Source organism: Astyanax mexicanus, chromosome 12 (assembly GCF_023375975.1).
Source record: "Astyanax mexicanus isolate ESR-SI-001 chromosome 12, AstMex3_surface, whole genome shotgun sequence".
NCBI lineage: Eukaryota > Metazoa > Chordata > Actinopteri > Characiformes > Acestrorhamphidae > Astyanax > Astyanax mexicanus.
Window position 1 is genome coordinate 46,617,468 of NC_064419.1, and position 19,016 is coordinate 46,636,483.

Consider the following 19,016-nt stretch of genomic DNA (forward strand, 5'->3'; position numbering starts at 1 on the left):
TTAGACTCTTTGGTCCGTTTTTCTACGCTAGAAATGTGCACCCTCTCCGCTTTTAGACTCTTTGTCCCGATTCTGACACCTAGCGTTCAAACTTTGAATCTCACATTATAAAATTTTCATTCTATTTCTAAAATACCTCGCGGGCCGCTCCAAAAAAGGAAACGGGCCGCAAATGGCCCGCGGGTCGTAGTTTGGACACCCCTGACTTAAATAGAACCTGTCTGACAACATGAAGCAGATAAAAGATCTTAAAAAGCAGCACATTATGCTCCAAACAAACTCAATGATCATCTATCAGTCTGGAAAAGGTTATAAAGTCATTTATTTCCAAAGCTTTGAGACTCCAGAGAACCACAGTGATTCACTATTATTATTCATTAATGGAGAAAACATGGAACACTGGTGAACCTTCCCAGGAGTGACCGGCCGACCGAACAAAATTTCTCCAAAAGGGCATGAAGAACTCATCCAGGAGGTCAAGTTATATACAAAAGAACTCAGAACAACATTTAAAGAACAACAGGATCTTCTCTGTGTTTGAGTGCAAGAACACAGTGCAAAAAATACTTTTTATGCTTTTAATTATTTTACTATTATGCTTTTATTTTATTTGAGGAGCACGCAGACACATAAACCCTTCAGAATGATGATAAAAAATGGGTACCACTTTAAAATAAGACTACCTGTATAAAGGGTTTATAAATGGTTTACAATTAGTTTATTAATGGTTACTAATTAGGTTGTAAATGCCTTGAAAATCATTAATAATCAGTTATAACACATACGTAGAAAGGGCAACAATGACCTGTTGTTTACCAAATAGTGAACCCACAGCCATCTATATTGTTGCCCTTTCTACGTATGTGTTATAACTGATTATTAATGATTTTTAAGATATTTACAATCTAATTAGTAACCATTAATAAACTATTTGTAAACCATTTATAAACCCTTTATAAAGGTAGTCTTATTTTAAAGTGGTACCAAAAAATGATTAAACAGTAGATTAATTGATAAAAAAAAATAGTTTGGTGTAGCCCTATATACATATATATATTTCTAATATACATTTCTTTCTTGTCCTTAGAATACACAACATACACAATATGTGTTGTGCCGTATTGTGACAGGGACAGGAATATTGTTTGGAGCAGCTTTTATTAATATAAATATATCTCTAAACTGTTGATTCATAAGTTTTATTAAGGCATTTAATGACAAGATGAGAATATATGAGACATACATACATTGATAAAGTGACAAAGATTTATTTAATGTTTTGTGCATTCTAATATATATATTCTATATATATGTGTGTGTGTGTATATATATATATATATATATATATATATATATATATATATATATATATATATATATTAAATATATTAAAAGAATAATAGGAAATAAAAGGAAAGTAAATTGTTAGACATCAAAGGAATTATTATTCGAAGTTTTGTTTAATGTTTTTGTGCATTCAAATATATAATATAATATAATAAATATATAATTCGAATAATAATTCCTTTGATGTCTAACAATTTACTTTCCTTTTATTTCCTATTATTCTTTTAATCAATACTTAAAAGAACAATGAGCACCTGCTTGTTTAATCATTATTTAGACTAAAATCAGTCTGTATAATTGCTCTCAGATTCAGGTTCAGTCGTGATTTAAACAGTAGAAACAGCAGAAGCAGAGCTACAAAGTGTTGTGGCGTATTGTGACAGGGGCCATATGCGTGGGCCGAGTGTTTACTGGTGTTTTTTTTTTACTGAATGTATTGTGTATCTGTGTGTGTATACATGTGTGCGAGGTTTTCACAGGGGCTTTCTCTCGGTCCCGCTGGACTGGGAAGGCATGCTGTCTGGGCAGGCCTGCACACTTCTCCTGATTAATGGAAAGCCCATTTCTGTTTCCATGCTGTTAATTAGTCAGGTCGTTAAGTGCAGTGCTCGTTATCTACCTGCCGCAGAGCGTGCGCACCCAGCTCTCTAATGACAACATGGCAGGAAAACACACACACACACACACACACACACACATACACACACAGAGAGAGAGAGAAGAGAAAATGTGCTGACTGTATCCTAAGTAGCCAGTGCGCTTTCCTGCATCCGAGGATCCTAATTAATATTCTGCAAATTACGGATGCACTTGTGGATAGAAGTTAAAAAAAGAAAAAGAAAAAAAATATAACACACTAAAAAAAAATCATCCTAATTAATGATGCATGGGTTTTAATTAATGTGCAGGTACACAGGCGCATTCAAACAAGCCCGAAACACGAGGAGGTAAAATATTTTTCTACTGCAGCTACTGCCTTTCCTACATCACTGTGTATTTAACCTGTATCTAATGTATCTTTTAAATGCATGTACTGTATGCCCTGGCATGTTCTTATAATCAAAAACTCAAAAAATGCTCGAAAAAAATTTATATGAAATGTATAATATGTAGATATGAAAGAAACTGTGTTAAATGAATGCAATTTATGTAAAAAAAAAAATAGAAAGAAATAATAGTAATATTAATAAAATAAAGTCAAGTCAAATTTCTAAAGCACATTTAAAACCACAAGGTCCAACCAAAGTGCTGTACAATACAGAAGTACGAACAATAAAATGCACTAAGACTAAACAAAAATAAGATATAAGATAAGTAACTAAAGGTAGCATCAGCAAACAAGATTCAGATGAACCCCAAACATACAGATAAGTCGTTAGAACTTAGTAAATACATTTAAAAAGGCCTGAGAGTACAATTAGGTTTATAGATTAGACTTAAAAAACGTAATAAAGTGAACTATGTGAGCCTAATCTAGTGGGACAAGTGTATATAGTTAAGGTTCAATGGAAGTCAATGTATATAAAAAAAAAAAGTTAATTTCATTTTAAAGTACAAAAATCAAGATACATGTTTTTCATATATATATATATGTACAGCTCTGGAGAAAATTAAGAGAAGAGAATCAGTTTCTCGGATTTTGCTGTTTATAGGTTTATGTTTGAGTAAAATGAACATTGTTGTTTTATTCTAAAAACTACAGAAAACATTTCTCCCAAATTCCAAATAAAAATATTGTAATTTAGAGCATTTATTTACAGAAAATGAGAAATGGCTGAAATAACAAAAAAGATGCAGAGCTTTCAGACCTCAAATAATGCAAAGAAAAAACAACACGTTCATATTCATAAAGAGTTATAAGAGTTCAGAAATAATCAATATTTGGTGGAATAACCCTGGTTGGTTTTTAATCACAGTTTTTATGCATCTTGGCATCATGTTTTCCTCCACCAGTCTTACACACTGCTTTTGGATAACTTTATGCTGCTTTACTCCTGGTGCAAAAATTCAAGCAGTTCAGTTTGGTGGTTTGATGGCTTGGGATCATCCATCTTCCTCTTGATTATATTCCAGAGGTTTTTAATTTGGTAAAATCAAAGAAACACATAAAATTCTGTATGAATTTTAATTAATGTGCAGGTGTGTGTGAGAGTGAGTATCAGCACAGTCCTGCAGCACAGGCGCATTCACACACAAGCCTGCGCTCACAAACACAAAGGGATTAAAGATGAGCAACAAACTCCAGCCACACGGTGGGATTAACTATACAATTATACACTCTATTTTTCCTGCTGAGCTGTAACACTCGCTCACACACACACACACACACACACACACACACACACACACACAAAGACAGCGCAGTCCTGTCTCAGTACTGTAATTACTGCATCACAGATGGACAGGAATTAAGAGATATTGAGCCTCAGCAAGGAGCTGTTCTAATATCATCAACTCCACTCGTCCAGCCTGCAGAATAACTAATAACTCTACACTGCAGAACTAACACAGAATTACACAGAGCTGGGTGAAAGGTCACGTCCGCTCACCACTGACTGACTGACCACACTGAGGTGAAAGCTGGGGTCAGTAAAGCTGCTAACTGCAGGATATTTCTGAACAGAAGTCTTAACACAAACTTTGATTAAGTGAAAGAGAAACACAGCAAACACAGAGAAAAGGCTGTCTGATCAAAACAGGGTTTTGGAACAGTTTCTGTGATGGTTTTTTTGGGGGGAGAAAAAATCTATCCATTTCTGATATAAGGGAAAACACATATATTAACATGCTTTACATTCATTAATTTTAAAGGGGACATGAAACACTTCAAGTACTTAGTAGAATTCACAAGATGTATTTTCACTCTAACAAATTTTATAAGTTTAACTGTTGTCAGTGAAACTGAATTAAAATAATGAGCAATCTAAATGTCATTTTTTTAAGCAAGGGCAGCGACATCTTGTCCCAGCGCTGAAAGTGACATCACGAATTTGGTTCCCGAACGCCTCACTAACATAAACTACGAGCCTACAGTAATTTATTTCCTCAATAAATAATAAAATCCAAACCAAAAATCAATGCAAAGCGGGGGGCACTTTTGTATTGTCCCTGGGTGTAGTAATACTGGGTATAGTATACATTTTATAGGGTGAAGAACGAGAAAAAGGTTCACTTTCACACCTCGCCTTCGGCAGTGTTTCATGTCTCTTTAAATATGTTATAATAATCCATTTTTCTTTAACCTGTGAGACGGTTGGTAAGGAGTGTGATTATGAGGAGTAGGGCTGGGTATCGAAATTTGATACCAAAAAAGGTACCGACCGAAATGTCTCGGTACTGACAGAGTATTGAAAGGTTATTAAAAAAAAAAAATAAAAATAAAAAAAAAATTGGTGCCTATTTTCAATACTTTGAATGATATGAGCATAAATGTGGAGAGTGTGGTAAGTATGGTAAAAATGACACGCTCTTATTTTTGTTTTTAATAAAGCAACACAAATAAATGCTCACTGTTCCAACAAGATCCAATAACACTATTTTTATAGTTCTACCCTATTTTGCACTAGTAGTTCATTCACTAGTTCATTCACCTACTGTTTACTTATCTTTTGCACTGCTGAATTTAAATCTTTATATACTGCTGAGTTTAAATCTCTATATAACTGTGTATTTGCACTTTCTGTATCGCTGACATCAGTTATCCTCACTTTATGCACATCAACTGGTGTTCACTGTCTATTGTTCAACTGCACTACCTCCATTCTACATTACACACACACTAAAGACTGTATTTTTACATTTTACATTGTACATTCTATTTTCTATTTGATTGTATTTATATATATCTTTATCTTTATATTTTTTATATATTTTATTTTGTAACTTTGTGTATTCAATTTGTAACTTTGTGTATTATACCTGCTGCTGGATGTCTAGAATTTCCCCTCGGGGAGCAATAAAGTATCCATCTATCTATCTAGATCCAAACGTATGAGAAAGAGAGATTGGTTGTTAAATAAATAAGTTTTGTGTTTTTGTGTAATCATCGCTTTTTGTATTTTTTGGTTACAATTAAGAAAAAGATATAGAAAAATGTATCATTTGGGAATCGGTACAGGATTCAAAGTATCGAAGCAGTACCGGTATCGGAAATGTGTGTGAGTGTGTGTAGACTCACATTTCTGCGGGGGAAGGTGGTGAGGATTTTGAATTCGTCTGATGGATAGCCTTTAGACGCCACGAAGTCGAAGAGGACCTGCAGCTTGCAGCTTCCCAGGAAACGCCTCTCCAGAAACTCTCCGCTGGGCGTCCGGATCCTCAGCTTACTGACCGGCTCTCCTTCCTCCTCCTTCGGCTCCGGCGGCAGGGTCTGCTCCAGCGACAGACGAATCGCCTGCAGACAAACCCAGCACACAGAAAATTACATATACCAGCTCACAGGACTGTGCATTCACACTACATTAATAATATACACTATCGGACTAAACACTGATTTTAAAACACTCATATAGTTTAGTAGTTCAGTAGCTGCAGGGCTGTATGATCCAGACTACTTCTTCATCTTATCAGTGACTTTATTACAGCAGTTCTTCTCCTGTCAGATTAACTCTAATTCTAATTCTTCTCTTCTCTGCTGAAACTGAGACTCAGTCCTTATTAATCACGTTAATCTGAGCTAAAGGCTAAAGCTGCTGTTTCCATGTGGGTCAGCCAGACGTGAATCTTCCTGTAGCAGTTTTTTCTCCAGTTTCCAAGAGTCTTTTGAAGGTGTAGGAAACTGGTGTAAAGAAAAGACTTCCACTTTTAATAGTTACAGAGTTCTCTGTGTTTCTGGGTCTTTTTCTAGGTATGATGATGAAAGTGTGAATGTGCTGTGTGTTAGTGTGTAAATGCTGCAGTAGAGAAATCCATTTTCAAAGCAACGTTTATTTCAATTGCTACTAACCAGCTTTAAGCTGTTAACTAAATAAATGTTAGATTTTTTTAAACAATATACTTTTACAATATGATAATAAAATTACTTTTTTCAGTCTTTATTTTATTTTACCTAAAGACCCTGGCAGATTACGGCAAAATCTTGTACACTGGATTTTGTACCATTTCTGGTTATTGGCTGGACCTCAAAAGCTTAAACAGCAATTTTTTTTTTTTTTTTTTTTTTAGCAATACTAAAATTACTTTTTTATTAGTTTTTATTTTTTGTTTTACTTAAAGGCCCTGGCAGATTACAGCAAAATCTTATACACTGAATCGAGTACAAATTTTCTGGTTATTGGCTGGACCTGAAGAGCTTAAATGGCAATATATATATATATATATATTTTTTTACAATACTAAAATTACTTTTTTGAGCTTTTATTTTAGTTTGTTTTTTTGTTTAAAGGCCCTGGCAGATTACTGCAAAATTATGAGCTTAAATTGCAAAAATAAAGGGGAAAAATGGGGGTATTCTTAATATCTTATATATGGCTCAGCCACATTGTAAACGAGGGTCAACCTAAATGTATTTAAAAGTTTAAATAAAAGATGACTGACTAATAAAAGGCTACTATGTCGTAAGGATCCACTAATTAAGATGATATAAGATAAGAGATAGGGTAATGATTTATTATTATAAGCACTGTTCTATAAATACATAACCACTAATACATAATAAAACATGAATAAACATATCAAGCATTTAATATAAATAAAAACGTAAGGGCTATGTGTGTGAAACCTGCTGCAGGTAGAGCAGTGATTGTGAGTGGGGGAAGGGGGCTGGAGGAGGGGGGGGGGGGGGGTGAGCTGGGTCTCCAGTGGTTGAGAGCAGGACCTGCTGGTCCTCAGGGCTTTTCACCTCCAGCTTGTTGTTCCTGTTGTGACACTGGGTAGCATATGCTGTGACAACATGCGCCGCCTTTATTTACCCACCGTAATGCAATTATATTTCATCAAAGTGTACAACAGTAGCTCATTAGCAGCTGCTGGACGCGTGTGTGCGCGCGTGCCGGCCCTGTCCCTCAGGTAAGAGCACGCAGGAAGGGGCCGCCAGGGGCCGAGCGGCGTCCCCCCAGACCCATGCTCTACCCCCCGCACTGTGTGTGTGTGTGTGTGTGTGTGTGTGTGTGTGTGTATATTAAGAGTACATGCTCTGACTTTGGACAAGAATTGATACAATATATATATATATATATATATATATATATGAATTAAATATCCACAACAGGGGTGAGCCATATCGTAACGTACACTATAATATCGCCAACATTTTTGAATATGGTGAACGATATTATATCCTGAAATATCGTTCCATATCACCCACCCCTAATTTTCACATCAGGGTACTACTTTTTTCTGTTTTTAGCAAAATAAAAATTCACACTGTTCTCTTTTCCCGTTACATATCTACTAGAGAACTACATCACTTGTGAATCATGTTTTATTCTTATTTTATTTTTATTTTTAATTCCTTGTTGTTCTTTTACATGTTTTTAATTTCGCTTCTTTTTGTTTTAATCGTGTTTGAATCAGTCATGCTTTATTATTAGTTTAGTTTTTATTTCCATTTTGACTGTTATGCTTTTAAATTTTTTTTTATTTCACTTCTCTCTGCATTTTCTCATTTGTAAAGCACTTTAAATCACCGATGTGTATGAAAGGTGCTATATAAATAAACTTGCCTTGCCTAGAGGCAGATTATATCTGTCCTGTATCATTTATTTTACTTTAATCCTGGATATATGGAGATATTTGGAGAGCATTATTATTATTAGAATCATGACTTTCTGGATCATTGACTTCTGTTACAAATCTGATAAAATTATTGTATTTTTTAATATCTCAGTTAGGAGTATATTAGCAATATCATATCGTATGATATAATAAAATAAAATTCTCATTTTGTTGCAGTAGTGTATTCTTGAACTTGTCATGCATTTCAGACAGAAAGAGAGACTGACTGACTGACTGACTGACAGCTACAGACCGGATATGATTATTACGTTATTGATTATTTCTTACAATATTTGGACATGACCTCAATAATTTAGCTGACCTCAATATTGCCCATTATATTCTCCTAGCAAACAGAGCCCATTAACATTAATATGAATATGCCTGCGTGTGAATTTACTTTTTATTAATATTTAGTTTATTAAAAAAATGTCTGAATTACCTTAATAAAACAAACATACGATGCTCTTTAAAATATGTATTGGAACTATTATACTATTATCATTATAACAGTGGCATTAAACAGGCTTACAATGACAAATAGGACACAATAATGTTGAGTAACGACAGAGAGACATTGACAGACACAGAGACAGAGAGAGAGAGACACACAGACACAGACATACAAAGATATAGAGAGACAGTCAGAAAGACACAGCGATGGACACAGGGACAGACACAGAGACATAGACTTGGACAGAGAGACAGATACAGAGACATAGACAGACAAAGAGACATGGACAGACACAGAGACTTAGATAGAGAGACAAACACAGACATAGACAGGCAAAGAGACAGAGAGACAAACACAGATACAGACACGGAGACAGAGACTTAGACAGAGAGACAGAAACAGAGACACAGACAGACAAAGAAACAGACAGACACAGATAGAGACAGAGAGAAACAGAGACAGACAGAGACATAGACAGACAAAAGAGACAGACAGACAAAAGAGACATGGACAGACAAAGAGACATGTACATAGAGACATGTACATAGAGACAGACAGAGACGTACTTAGAGACAGACACAGAGACTTAGATAGAGAGACAAACACAGACATAGACAGGCAAAGAGACATAGACAAACACAGATACAGACACGGAGACAGAGACTTAGACAGAGAGACAGAGACAGAGACACAGACAGACAAAGAAACAGACAGACACAGAAAGAGACAGAGAGAAACAGAGACAGACAGAGACAGACAGAAACAGACAGAGAGACAGACAGAGACAGAGATAGACAGAGACATAGACAGGCAGAGGCAAAGATCTACAAATGTATCTGTGTGTGTGTGTGTGTGTGTGTGTGTGTCTCTCTATCTATGTGTGTGTCTCTCTATATGTGTGTGTCTCTATATGTGTGTGTGTGTGTGTGTGTGTAGCACCTGACATGAGACACAATGATGACATCACTACTCCCCTCTTCCTTTCATCCTCAGAGGACACAAAAGAGCCTCAATCACAGAGAGCACTTCCTCTCTTTCCCTGCACTGTGTCCCTCAGTCTATTGTTACACACTGTGAGCACAAACGTTAGCACGTGTGTGTGTGTGTGTGTGTGTGTGTGTACTTGGCCAAACTCCAGGTGGAGAGCATCATGTCTCTTTGTTTATTCATACACAATGTAAGAGAAATGAAACGCAGTTGTAGTGCACATCCAAACACACACACACACACACACACACACACACATATATATATATATATAAAAACACACAAACACACACTGTCTACTGCAGCTGCTGCACACCACACGCCACACAGACTCCCTTAATATCTGACAATCTTTCTACCTGACGGAGGAGAAATCGAGCCCATCGACCAGAGAGTCTAAAATCACAAACAGACGTCATTTTAAGGCCCCTGTATTTTTATCTACGTTATTCATTACTCTGTAGGTAGAAGTATAGATACTAGAGTTCAATAAAATACTTCTATAGAAGTTGAAGCATCAACTCAAGCTTTTTACTCTTTAAGTAAAAGTGTTGGGGGGGGGGGATTCAGATTCACTCTATCTGGATGGAGAGATTTATCTGGATAGGGGTTTTATTGATCGATGAGAATCCAAACGAGCTGAAATGAAATAGGAGTAACGAGGCTGTTTTTATTTTTTTAAATGTAAGGAGTAGAAAGTTCTGATAACTGTGTGAAAATGTAGAGTAGAAGTTAGTAAAAATTAAACCAACATTTATACTTATGTATTGTATTTTAGTACTTAAATAAAGTATTAGCTTGTGTGCAGTAGTTTTGAATCCAGTACTTTTACAGTAATTAAAAAAAGAGTAAAAAGCTTGAGTTGATACTTCTTTAACTTCTACAGAAGTATTTTATTAAACACTAGTATTTATACTTCTATCTACAGAGTAATGAATGTGTATTAAAGCTTAGATTTCCTGCCTGAACCTGAACCTACCGGAGATTTCCCATTACTTTCCTAGGGCCTGTACAGGCTCAAGAAAATAGTCTGCGATGGAGGCGTTTTTTTTATTATTATTTTTAAAATTATTTTATAATTAATGCTATTTTTATTTAAGATAAAAAAATCTATTTTTATTTTATATAAAGCTACAATGACAATACCACAAAGTTTCACAAGTGCACATAAACTATAATATAAAAAAAAAAAATTCTATTCTTAATCCATGTTAAATTATATTAGATTAGAGGAAAGTAATTCAGACATCATTCTTGTAGCCTAATTTACAGATGTTTAGGACTGATCTGTGGATCATTGTTCGCATTGTTTGTGTTTTAATCTTTTAGAGATCTGTTCTTAATAAACATTATTTCGTAAATAATAGGTCTATGCTTCTTCAGTGTTGCAATGTTAATGGACATAATTCTGAACAGATTTCACTCATTTAAACAGCACAAAAACATTTTTTAAAAGCTCAGTTTTAATGCTCTACTTACTTAAAAGAATGTAAGGTTTAAATCAGGCTTGGGATAAAAAATCAAAGTGTATGTGTGGATGTGTGAAAAGTATACTGCAGCTGCTGCGCTCCACACGCCACACAGACTCCTTCTTTTAACATCTGACAATCTTTCTACCTGACAGCTACCTGAGAGAGACGGAGAGCAGGGCAGGTTAATTGCGATTGTGCTTCGTGTGCTTTGTGCTCGAGTCTAAAGATCACAAACAGATTTATTATTATGTCATCTGCGTGAGGCCTGCAACCGCGGCGCAGGACTTACAGACAATACAGGTGACTTCACCCGTTTCACAGCGCGGGGATTCACATGAAAAACAGCGTGAAATTGTCGCCAGGTATTCGTGACGGTGCAGTCTGTTAAAGAAGCGCCGCAGAATAAATAGCTGCTGCAGGTGCTGCGTGCAGGTGATTTTATCTGTGTGTGCGTTTCTTCGGGAGCGCGCTCAGTAGAGTCCCTTAGGGTTCATTACGGACAGCAGGTGAGCAGCAGCTTCAGAAAACATCTCTCACTTTTTCTCTGTCTTTCTGTGTGTGTCTCATTAAAACACACACACACTTAAACACACACACACACACAAACTGACCTGCCACAATTACTCCCAACGGCCTTTGTCTGCATGCCCCTCTCTCTCCAACATGCCGTATACACTAAAAGCTTAATCCATAAGGGCTCACATGAAGCTAAAGTAAGCTATTGCGAGGGATCATATATCTGAAGATACACTGTTTCTTACCAGCTTTACACCATGGCAATGGATCGCACGCAAAACCGGCCACAGAACAGGCCCCGGATAATCGTACTAATCACAGCCGCTTTTGTTAAAACCCGTTTAACTAATGTGACAAATCATCTCACATAGCAGGTTCACATCAGCACACAGCGCAGCTCTCCATCACCGAGTAAACACACAATAAACAGGCCACGGGGAGGGCCAGGAAGCCCCGGTTATCAGCTTTCCCTCTAAACACGCGTCTGCTTTGTGTGTTTTATGCGTGTTGTGTTGCCTTTGTGAGGCAGGGATTTAATATGAGCCTGTGTGATGTGCTTTTCAATTCAAGAAAGGGACAATAATAACATTTGTATGCGCAGAGAACGGCACAATGACGTCTTTCTCCGGCTGCAGGGAGCAGGTTTGCAGCCATGAGGCGACTAAAACTAAAACAGAGACTAAAACCGTCAGCACTTATTTGCAGTCTTAGACCCCTGTGAACTAGAGCTGGGCGATACTGTAGAATAAGAATATATATATACTATATAACAACTCTGGAAAAAATTAAGAGACCACTTCAGACTTCTTTTGAGGGAGGGATCTGTAACTGCTGAGAATAGAGCTGGTGAGATCTTTATATTTATGAGAGGGTGATAGTTTGTAAAGAACTTCATAAACATGGTTTTATTTATTACTATTCTAACTTATAGTGTGTATATATATATATATATATATATATATATATATATATATATATATATATATATATATTTATAGGTTTATGCTTAAGTAAAATCAACATTGTACAACATTTCTCACAAATTCCAAATAAAAATATTATATATTTTTCATTTAGAGCATTTATATTCAGAAAGTGAGAAATGGCTGAAATAACAAAAAAGATGCAGAGCTTTCAGACCTCAAATAATGCACAAAGTTCATATTCATAAAGTTTTAAAAGTTTAGAAATCAATATTTGGTGGAATAACCCTGGTTGGTTTTTAATCACAGTTTTTTTTTATACATCTTGGCATCATGTTCTCCTCCACCAGTCTTACACACTGCTTTTGGATAACTTTATGCTGCTTTACTCCTGGTGCAAAAATTCAAGCAGTTCAGTTTGGTTTGATGGTTTGTGATCATCCATCTTCCTCTTGATTATATTCCAGAGGTTTTCTTATATAGATATATCCAAATATTTATAAAAGAAAGGTTTAGTTTGTATTGCTGGTCTTTCTATGTGGTCATACACACTAATTTGATGTTTAAGTCACTGATAAAAGGCCTTATCCCTGATTTTTTGTCTACATTTTGACCTCCTGTCTAGGAGTGATTATAGGAAAATGAATATATTAATAGTATTAGTATGATTAAAAAAAAAGAAAGATATTAGTCTATGGTAACTATACTGCATTTTGTAAAAAGGATCCTAGCAAACAATTAATTGGTTAAGCTGCAGTGGAAATAAACTGATCTTGGGATTTTTTTTTTTTAAAACAAAAACAGCATTTACACTCTTAAACTTTCATCATGATCACTAGAAAAAGACACAGATAAAACACAGAGAACTCTGTAACTATTAAAAGTAGAAGTTCTTTGCTTTAGATTAGAAATTACAGATGAAGTCAGAGAGCGGTGAGTACTGTTTCCTACACCTTCAAATAAAGACGTCTGGAAGACGTCTGGCTGACCCACATGGAAACAGCAGCTTTAGCCTTTAGCTCAGATTAACGTGATAAGAACTGAGTCTCAGTTTCAGCAGAGAAGAGAATTAGAATTAGATTTAGAATCAGAGTTAGTCTGACGGGTGTTCTGAAACTTCACTTCCTATTTAAACGATTTTTTTTTACGATACTAACATTACTTTTTACTTAATTCACTTTTTTTTTTCCCTTAAAGGCCCTGGCAGTTCAGTGCAATTTTTTTATTTTTTTTTTTAATCCAGGGCTATTATTCATTGGCCTCACCACCCAAACCCCCCACTTATTGACCTTTTTTAGACATTTTTATTGCATTTATATTTTCTTCCCTATCGTATTAACATATTTCCATTTACAGCAGTGAAGAAAAGAACTAAAGTTAGTTTTACAGGTGAAGAACTGCAGTAAAAAGTCATTAATAATATGAGAAAATAAAAAAACTGGATGACTAAACAATAGAATTGTTCTAAATCTTTTGCCCGGTAGTGTAAATGCTTAAAATAACTCAAGACCACTAAAAAAAACCCTCCTCTTTCTGCAGCTCTATCTGATCATGTTCTTCAAATTCAGTGAAAGTGACATGCAGCTGTCAGAAGCGATCGTTCAGCACTCGTGAGAAGAAAATTAGATGGGAAAATACTACATTATGTATGACAAACACCGAGGGATCCTACTAATGGATAGCAATTATGTCATTTATGGAACAATGTTACCTGTCATGTGTGTCATAACATGTACAGTGTGATGTGTGTGTGTGTGTGTGTGTGTGTGTGTGTATAGAGAGTGTATGGTATGCTTAATTGGTTAAATTAGTAAATGTCACTTTAATTACACTCTCAAACTGAGTATGCCATTCTAGCTGAATGTATATTGTGTTTAGAGCTCATCCCTCCCTGTGGAAGATGAGCTGTGCTGTATTGTATCTGAGGGCTGGTTATATTTCAGTCTATTGTATCTCAGCACAGAACTGCTATAACTGCTGTATGAGCTCCTATTCAACAGTCCTATAACCTACATACATCATCTTCACCTTCAGACCTTTAATAAACTACAACTCTAATCTCACACGATATATATTTACACTTTTACACAATTACTACTACTACTACTAATAATAATCCTACAACTGCTTTTACTACTAACACTTCCACTACTATTACTACTACTTTTACTACTAATAATAATCCTACAACTACTTTTACTACTAATACTTCCACTACTATTACTACTACTACTAATAATAATCCTACAACTACTTTTACTACTAATACTTCCACTACTATTACTACTACTACTAATAATAATCCTACAACTGCTTTTACTACTAACACTTCCACTACTATTACTACTACTTTTACTACTAATAATAATCCTACAACTACTTTTACTACTAATACTTCCACTACTATTACTACTACTACTAATAATAATCCTACAACTACTTTTACTACTAATACTTCCACTACTATTACTACTACTACTAATAATAATCCTACAACTACTTTTACTACTAACACTTCCACTACTATTACTACTACTTTTACTACTAATAATAATCCTACAACTACTTTTACTACTAATACTTCCACTACTATTACTACTACTACTAATAATAATCCTACAACTGCTTTTACTACTAACACTTCCACTACTATTACTACTACTTTTACTACTAATAATAATCCTACAACTACTTTTACTACTAATACTTCCACTACTATTACTACTACTACTAATAATAATCCTACAACTGCTTTTACTACTAATACTTCCACTACTATTACTACTACTTTTACTACTAATACTTCCACTACTATTACTACTACATTTACTACTAATAATAATCCTACAACTGCTTTTACTACTAATACTTCCACTACTATTACTACTACTAATAATAATAATAATCCTACAACTACGTTTACTACTTTTACTACTACAACTACTAGTAATACTATTAATACTACAACAACTAATAATAATCCTACAACTACTACTACAACTACTTTTACTACTTCAACTATTAATAATAATATTAATCCTACAACTATTACTACTACTACTAATAATAATAATGATAATACTTTTACTAGTGTTAATACAACTACTAATACTCCTTTTACTATACTAATACAACTTTTACTACTACTACTAATAATACTTTTTCTACTACTTCTAATACTACTAGTTTTAATGCTACTACTACTTTTACTACTTCAACTACAAATAATAATAGTACTGCTACTTCTACTAATAATAATTATACTTGTACTACTACTAATTCTTTTTCTACAACCACTACATTTAATACTAATACTACTACGTTTACTACAACTAATAATACTACTAATAATAATACTTTTACTACTGCTACTTCTACTAATATTACTACAACTAATACTAGAATTTTACTACTACAACTACTAATATTACTACTTTTACCACTAATGCTAGAACTACCTCTAATACTATTACTACTTTTACTACTAACTAATACTTTTTAGTGCAACTAATACTAATGCTAAAACCACTGTTACTTCAACTAATACTAATGCTAGAACTACGCTTACTGCTACAACTACTAATATTACTACTTTTACCACTAATGCTAGAACTACCTCTAATACTATTACTACTTTTACTACTAGCTAATACTTTTTAGTGCAACTAATACTAATGCTAAAACCACTGTTACTTCAACTAATACTAATGCTAGAACTACGCTTACTGCTACAACTACTAATATTACTACTTTTAATACTACAATTTACTACAACTAATACTACTACATTTCTACTACAACTACTATTACTACTAATGCTAAAACTACTTCTAATACTATTACTACTTTACTACTAATAATACTTTTTACTACAACTAATACTAATGCTACAACAACTTTAACTACAACTAATACTAATGATAAAACTACGTTTACTGCTACAACTACTAATATTACTACTTTTAATACTACAATTTACTACAACTAATACTACTACTTTTCTACTACAACTTAATAGTATTACTTTTACCATAAATGCTAGAACTACTTCTAATACTATTACTATATTACTTTTACTACTAACAATATTTTTACTACAATTAACACTAATGCTACAACAACTTTTACTACTACAAATGCTAAAATTACCTTTACTAATATTTTACTACTAATAATATTTTTACCACTACAAGTACAACTAATATTAATACTACTACTTTTACTTCTACTATTGACAATAATGCCACTTTTACTAGTTCAGCAGATCCAGACTGAGAACACCTCTTTTGGTCGGTCACGTTATTTTTTTATAAGTATTTAGTGTGTTTGTGTTGCTTATTCTCATTGTATGAAGTGTGCGTTGGCCCTTATATCCAGCATGTGAGAAAACAAAACCAAACCTCACCTCTCTTTCCTCTTCCTGCTCTTTCCTGATTCGCTCCTGGCGTACTTGCTCCGCCTCTTCTCGTTCCTGTGCTTCTCTCTGTGAAAATGAATAAAATGAATTTTTAGTAATAAAGGATCTCAGACTAAAACCATCAGTTTATTTATTAATTTGATGATTAATTTGACTGTTTACTTCACAAACCTTTTTACGATCAGCTTCTAAAGATAAGCGATATGCTTCATCCTGCTCCCTCTTCACCGTTTCTCTGGCCTCGCGCTCGTCCTGAGGAGAGAAAGAACAGTTAAATAATAATAATACTTAACTTTTTATTTACTGTAACTTCTTTTTTCAGTTTTTTTAACGACATACTTTCACAATGTACTTTTTTTCTCATTAAAGAACTACAATTATTTTTTTCTGTTTTTAGTTTATTTGCTTTATTTAAAGGCTCTGGCAGTTAATTGCAATTTTTTTCTACAGTAGATCTTGTATAATTTTTGGCTATTGACCAGACCCATGGGCGTGGTAGTGGGGGGAAAAGTGGACCTGACTACACAGGGCCCGAGTAAAAAGAGGGGCCCATGAAAATCCACGTTCATTGTGTACTGGCATGGACAGGGGCCCACTGACATTGAGAGTGTACAGGGCCCAGAATTTGCTGCTACGCCCCTGACCAGACCTGAAGAGCTTAAATGCCAAAAATAAAGAGGAAAAATAGGGGTTTGACTAGTAGTATGTTAGGATCAGGATTTTACTTTTTTCCATTTTATATCATTCTAATTTCATTCTAATTTTTTATATTTTCATTCTTGTTCTTAGATCTACTATTTTATCAATTTTTATCATTCTTAACATTTTACTTAACTTTTACTATTATCTTTCTACTTTTTTATATTTCAAACTTTATTACTTTTTATGTGTCAATTTGTTTTTTATTGTATTTTAGAATTTTCTGTTTTACATACATATTTTATTTATATATATTGAATGTTGATTTAAAATTAGTACTTCTTTTATTTTTATTTTATATTATTAAATGTTTTCAATCCCTTTAATGTTGTAAATGCTCGGAAATATTGTAAATGAAGGTCACCCTGAATGTTTGAAAATAAATAAAGGTTGACTGATTGATTTGACTTTACTTTTACAATGACCTTTTTATTTATTTTACATTTTATATGTTTTTATATACTTTACAAAAACAAAATGTGCATTATTTAGAGTTTTATTTCTTCCTTCATGGAGGTGTGCACAATTCTAACTTAAAATAAATAAGGTAAATAAGTGAAATGACCGATTTTTCAGTGATAAAAGGTTCATTCATGCATTTTTTCCTCTCTGGAAGGGATTAATTATGTCGCCACATGAGGAACAACTGGCTTCCTGATGTTGGACCACATCTAAACCTGAAGCGAACACAGTAATCGATTCAGCAGAGATGAACAAAGCGCTTTGATCTGCATTACTAACAAAGAAAACATCCGAACGACAAACGGAGAGACTGAAGAAGACTGAAAGAGTATCATATGGGTTCCTCTACATACACTAGCGGCCCTTTTATTCCATTGTGTGCGTGTGTCTATTGGAGAGCTGAGTGTTTGTTAGGGGCCACCCAGCTGCACGTCGACCTGCTGAGCTGTGAAGCACTGAAAACTCTACTGTTGCCTCTGTGTGGTCAGGACCTTTCTATTGTCTCTGAGCTGCTGAAAAGCAGGCAGGTCTGTTCCACAGGCTGAAACTGTGTGAAGGAGGGATGGGAAAGAAAGAGTGTGGGTACAGACGAGTGGGGAGGAGGATGGGAAACTGGGATCAGGGTGGGAGATCAAAGAGACCAGAGATAAACACAAAAAAAAAAAAACCTGAAATCATTCATATACAGAACAATGTTACTGCAGGCTAAACAAAACCTACTGTCTGTTTTTTATTGCGTTATATTACGGTTATATTTACTGTTATATTAAATGTATAGAGCTATGGAAAAAAATATGATAACTTAAAAACCTCTGGATTATAATCAAGAGGAAGATGGATGATCACAAGCTGATCAACAAACCAAACTGAACTGCTTGAATTTTTGCACCAGGAGTAAAGCAGCATAAAGTTATCCAAAAGCAGCGTGTAAGACTGGTGGAGGAGAACATGATGCTAAGATGCATTTCTGAACTCTTTAACTCTTTCTGAAAATTTATGAATATGAAATTGTTTTCTTCGCAATA

General features: G+C 34.5%; 1 protein-coding gene across 2 annotated transcripts in view; it reads right to left on the reverse strand.

The window, feature by feature from the left end:
- The window catches only part of faf1 (Fas (TNFRSF6) associated factor 1), a 163,029-nt gene that overhangs the window by 19,406 nt on the left and 124,607 nt on the right, over window positions 1-19,016 (reverse strand). For both annotated transcript variants that reach the window (XM_049486053.1, XM_049486052.1), the window contains exons 16-18: window positions 17,002-17,082; window positions 16,819-16,896; window positions 5,525-5,740 (exon numbers count right to left, since the gene is read on the reverse strand). In XM_049486053.1, coding sequence (XP_049342010.1) covers window positions 5,525-5,740; window positions 16,819-16,896; window positions 17,002-17,082 — 375 coding nt within the window. The remainder of the gene's footprint in view (window positions 1-5,524; window positions 5,741-16,818; window positions 16,897-17,001; window positions 17,083-19,016) is intronic.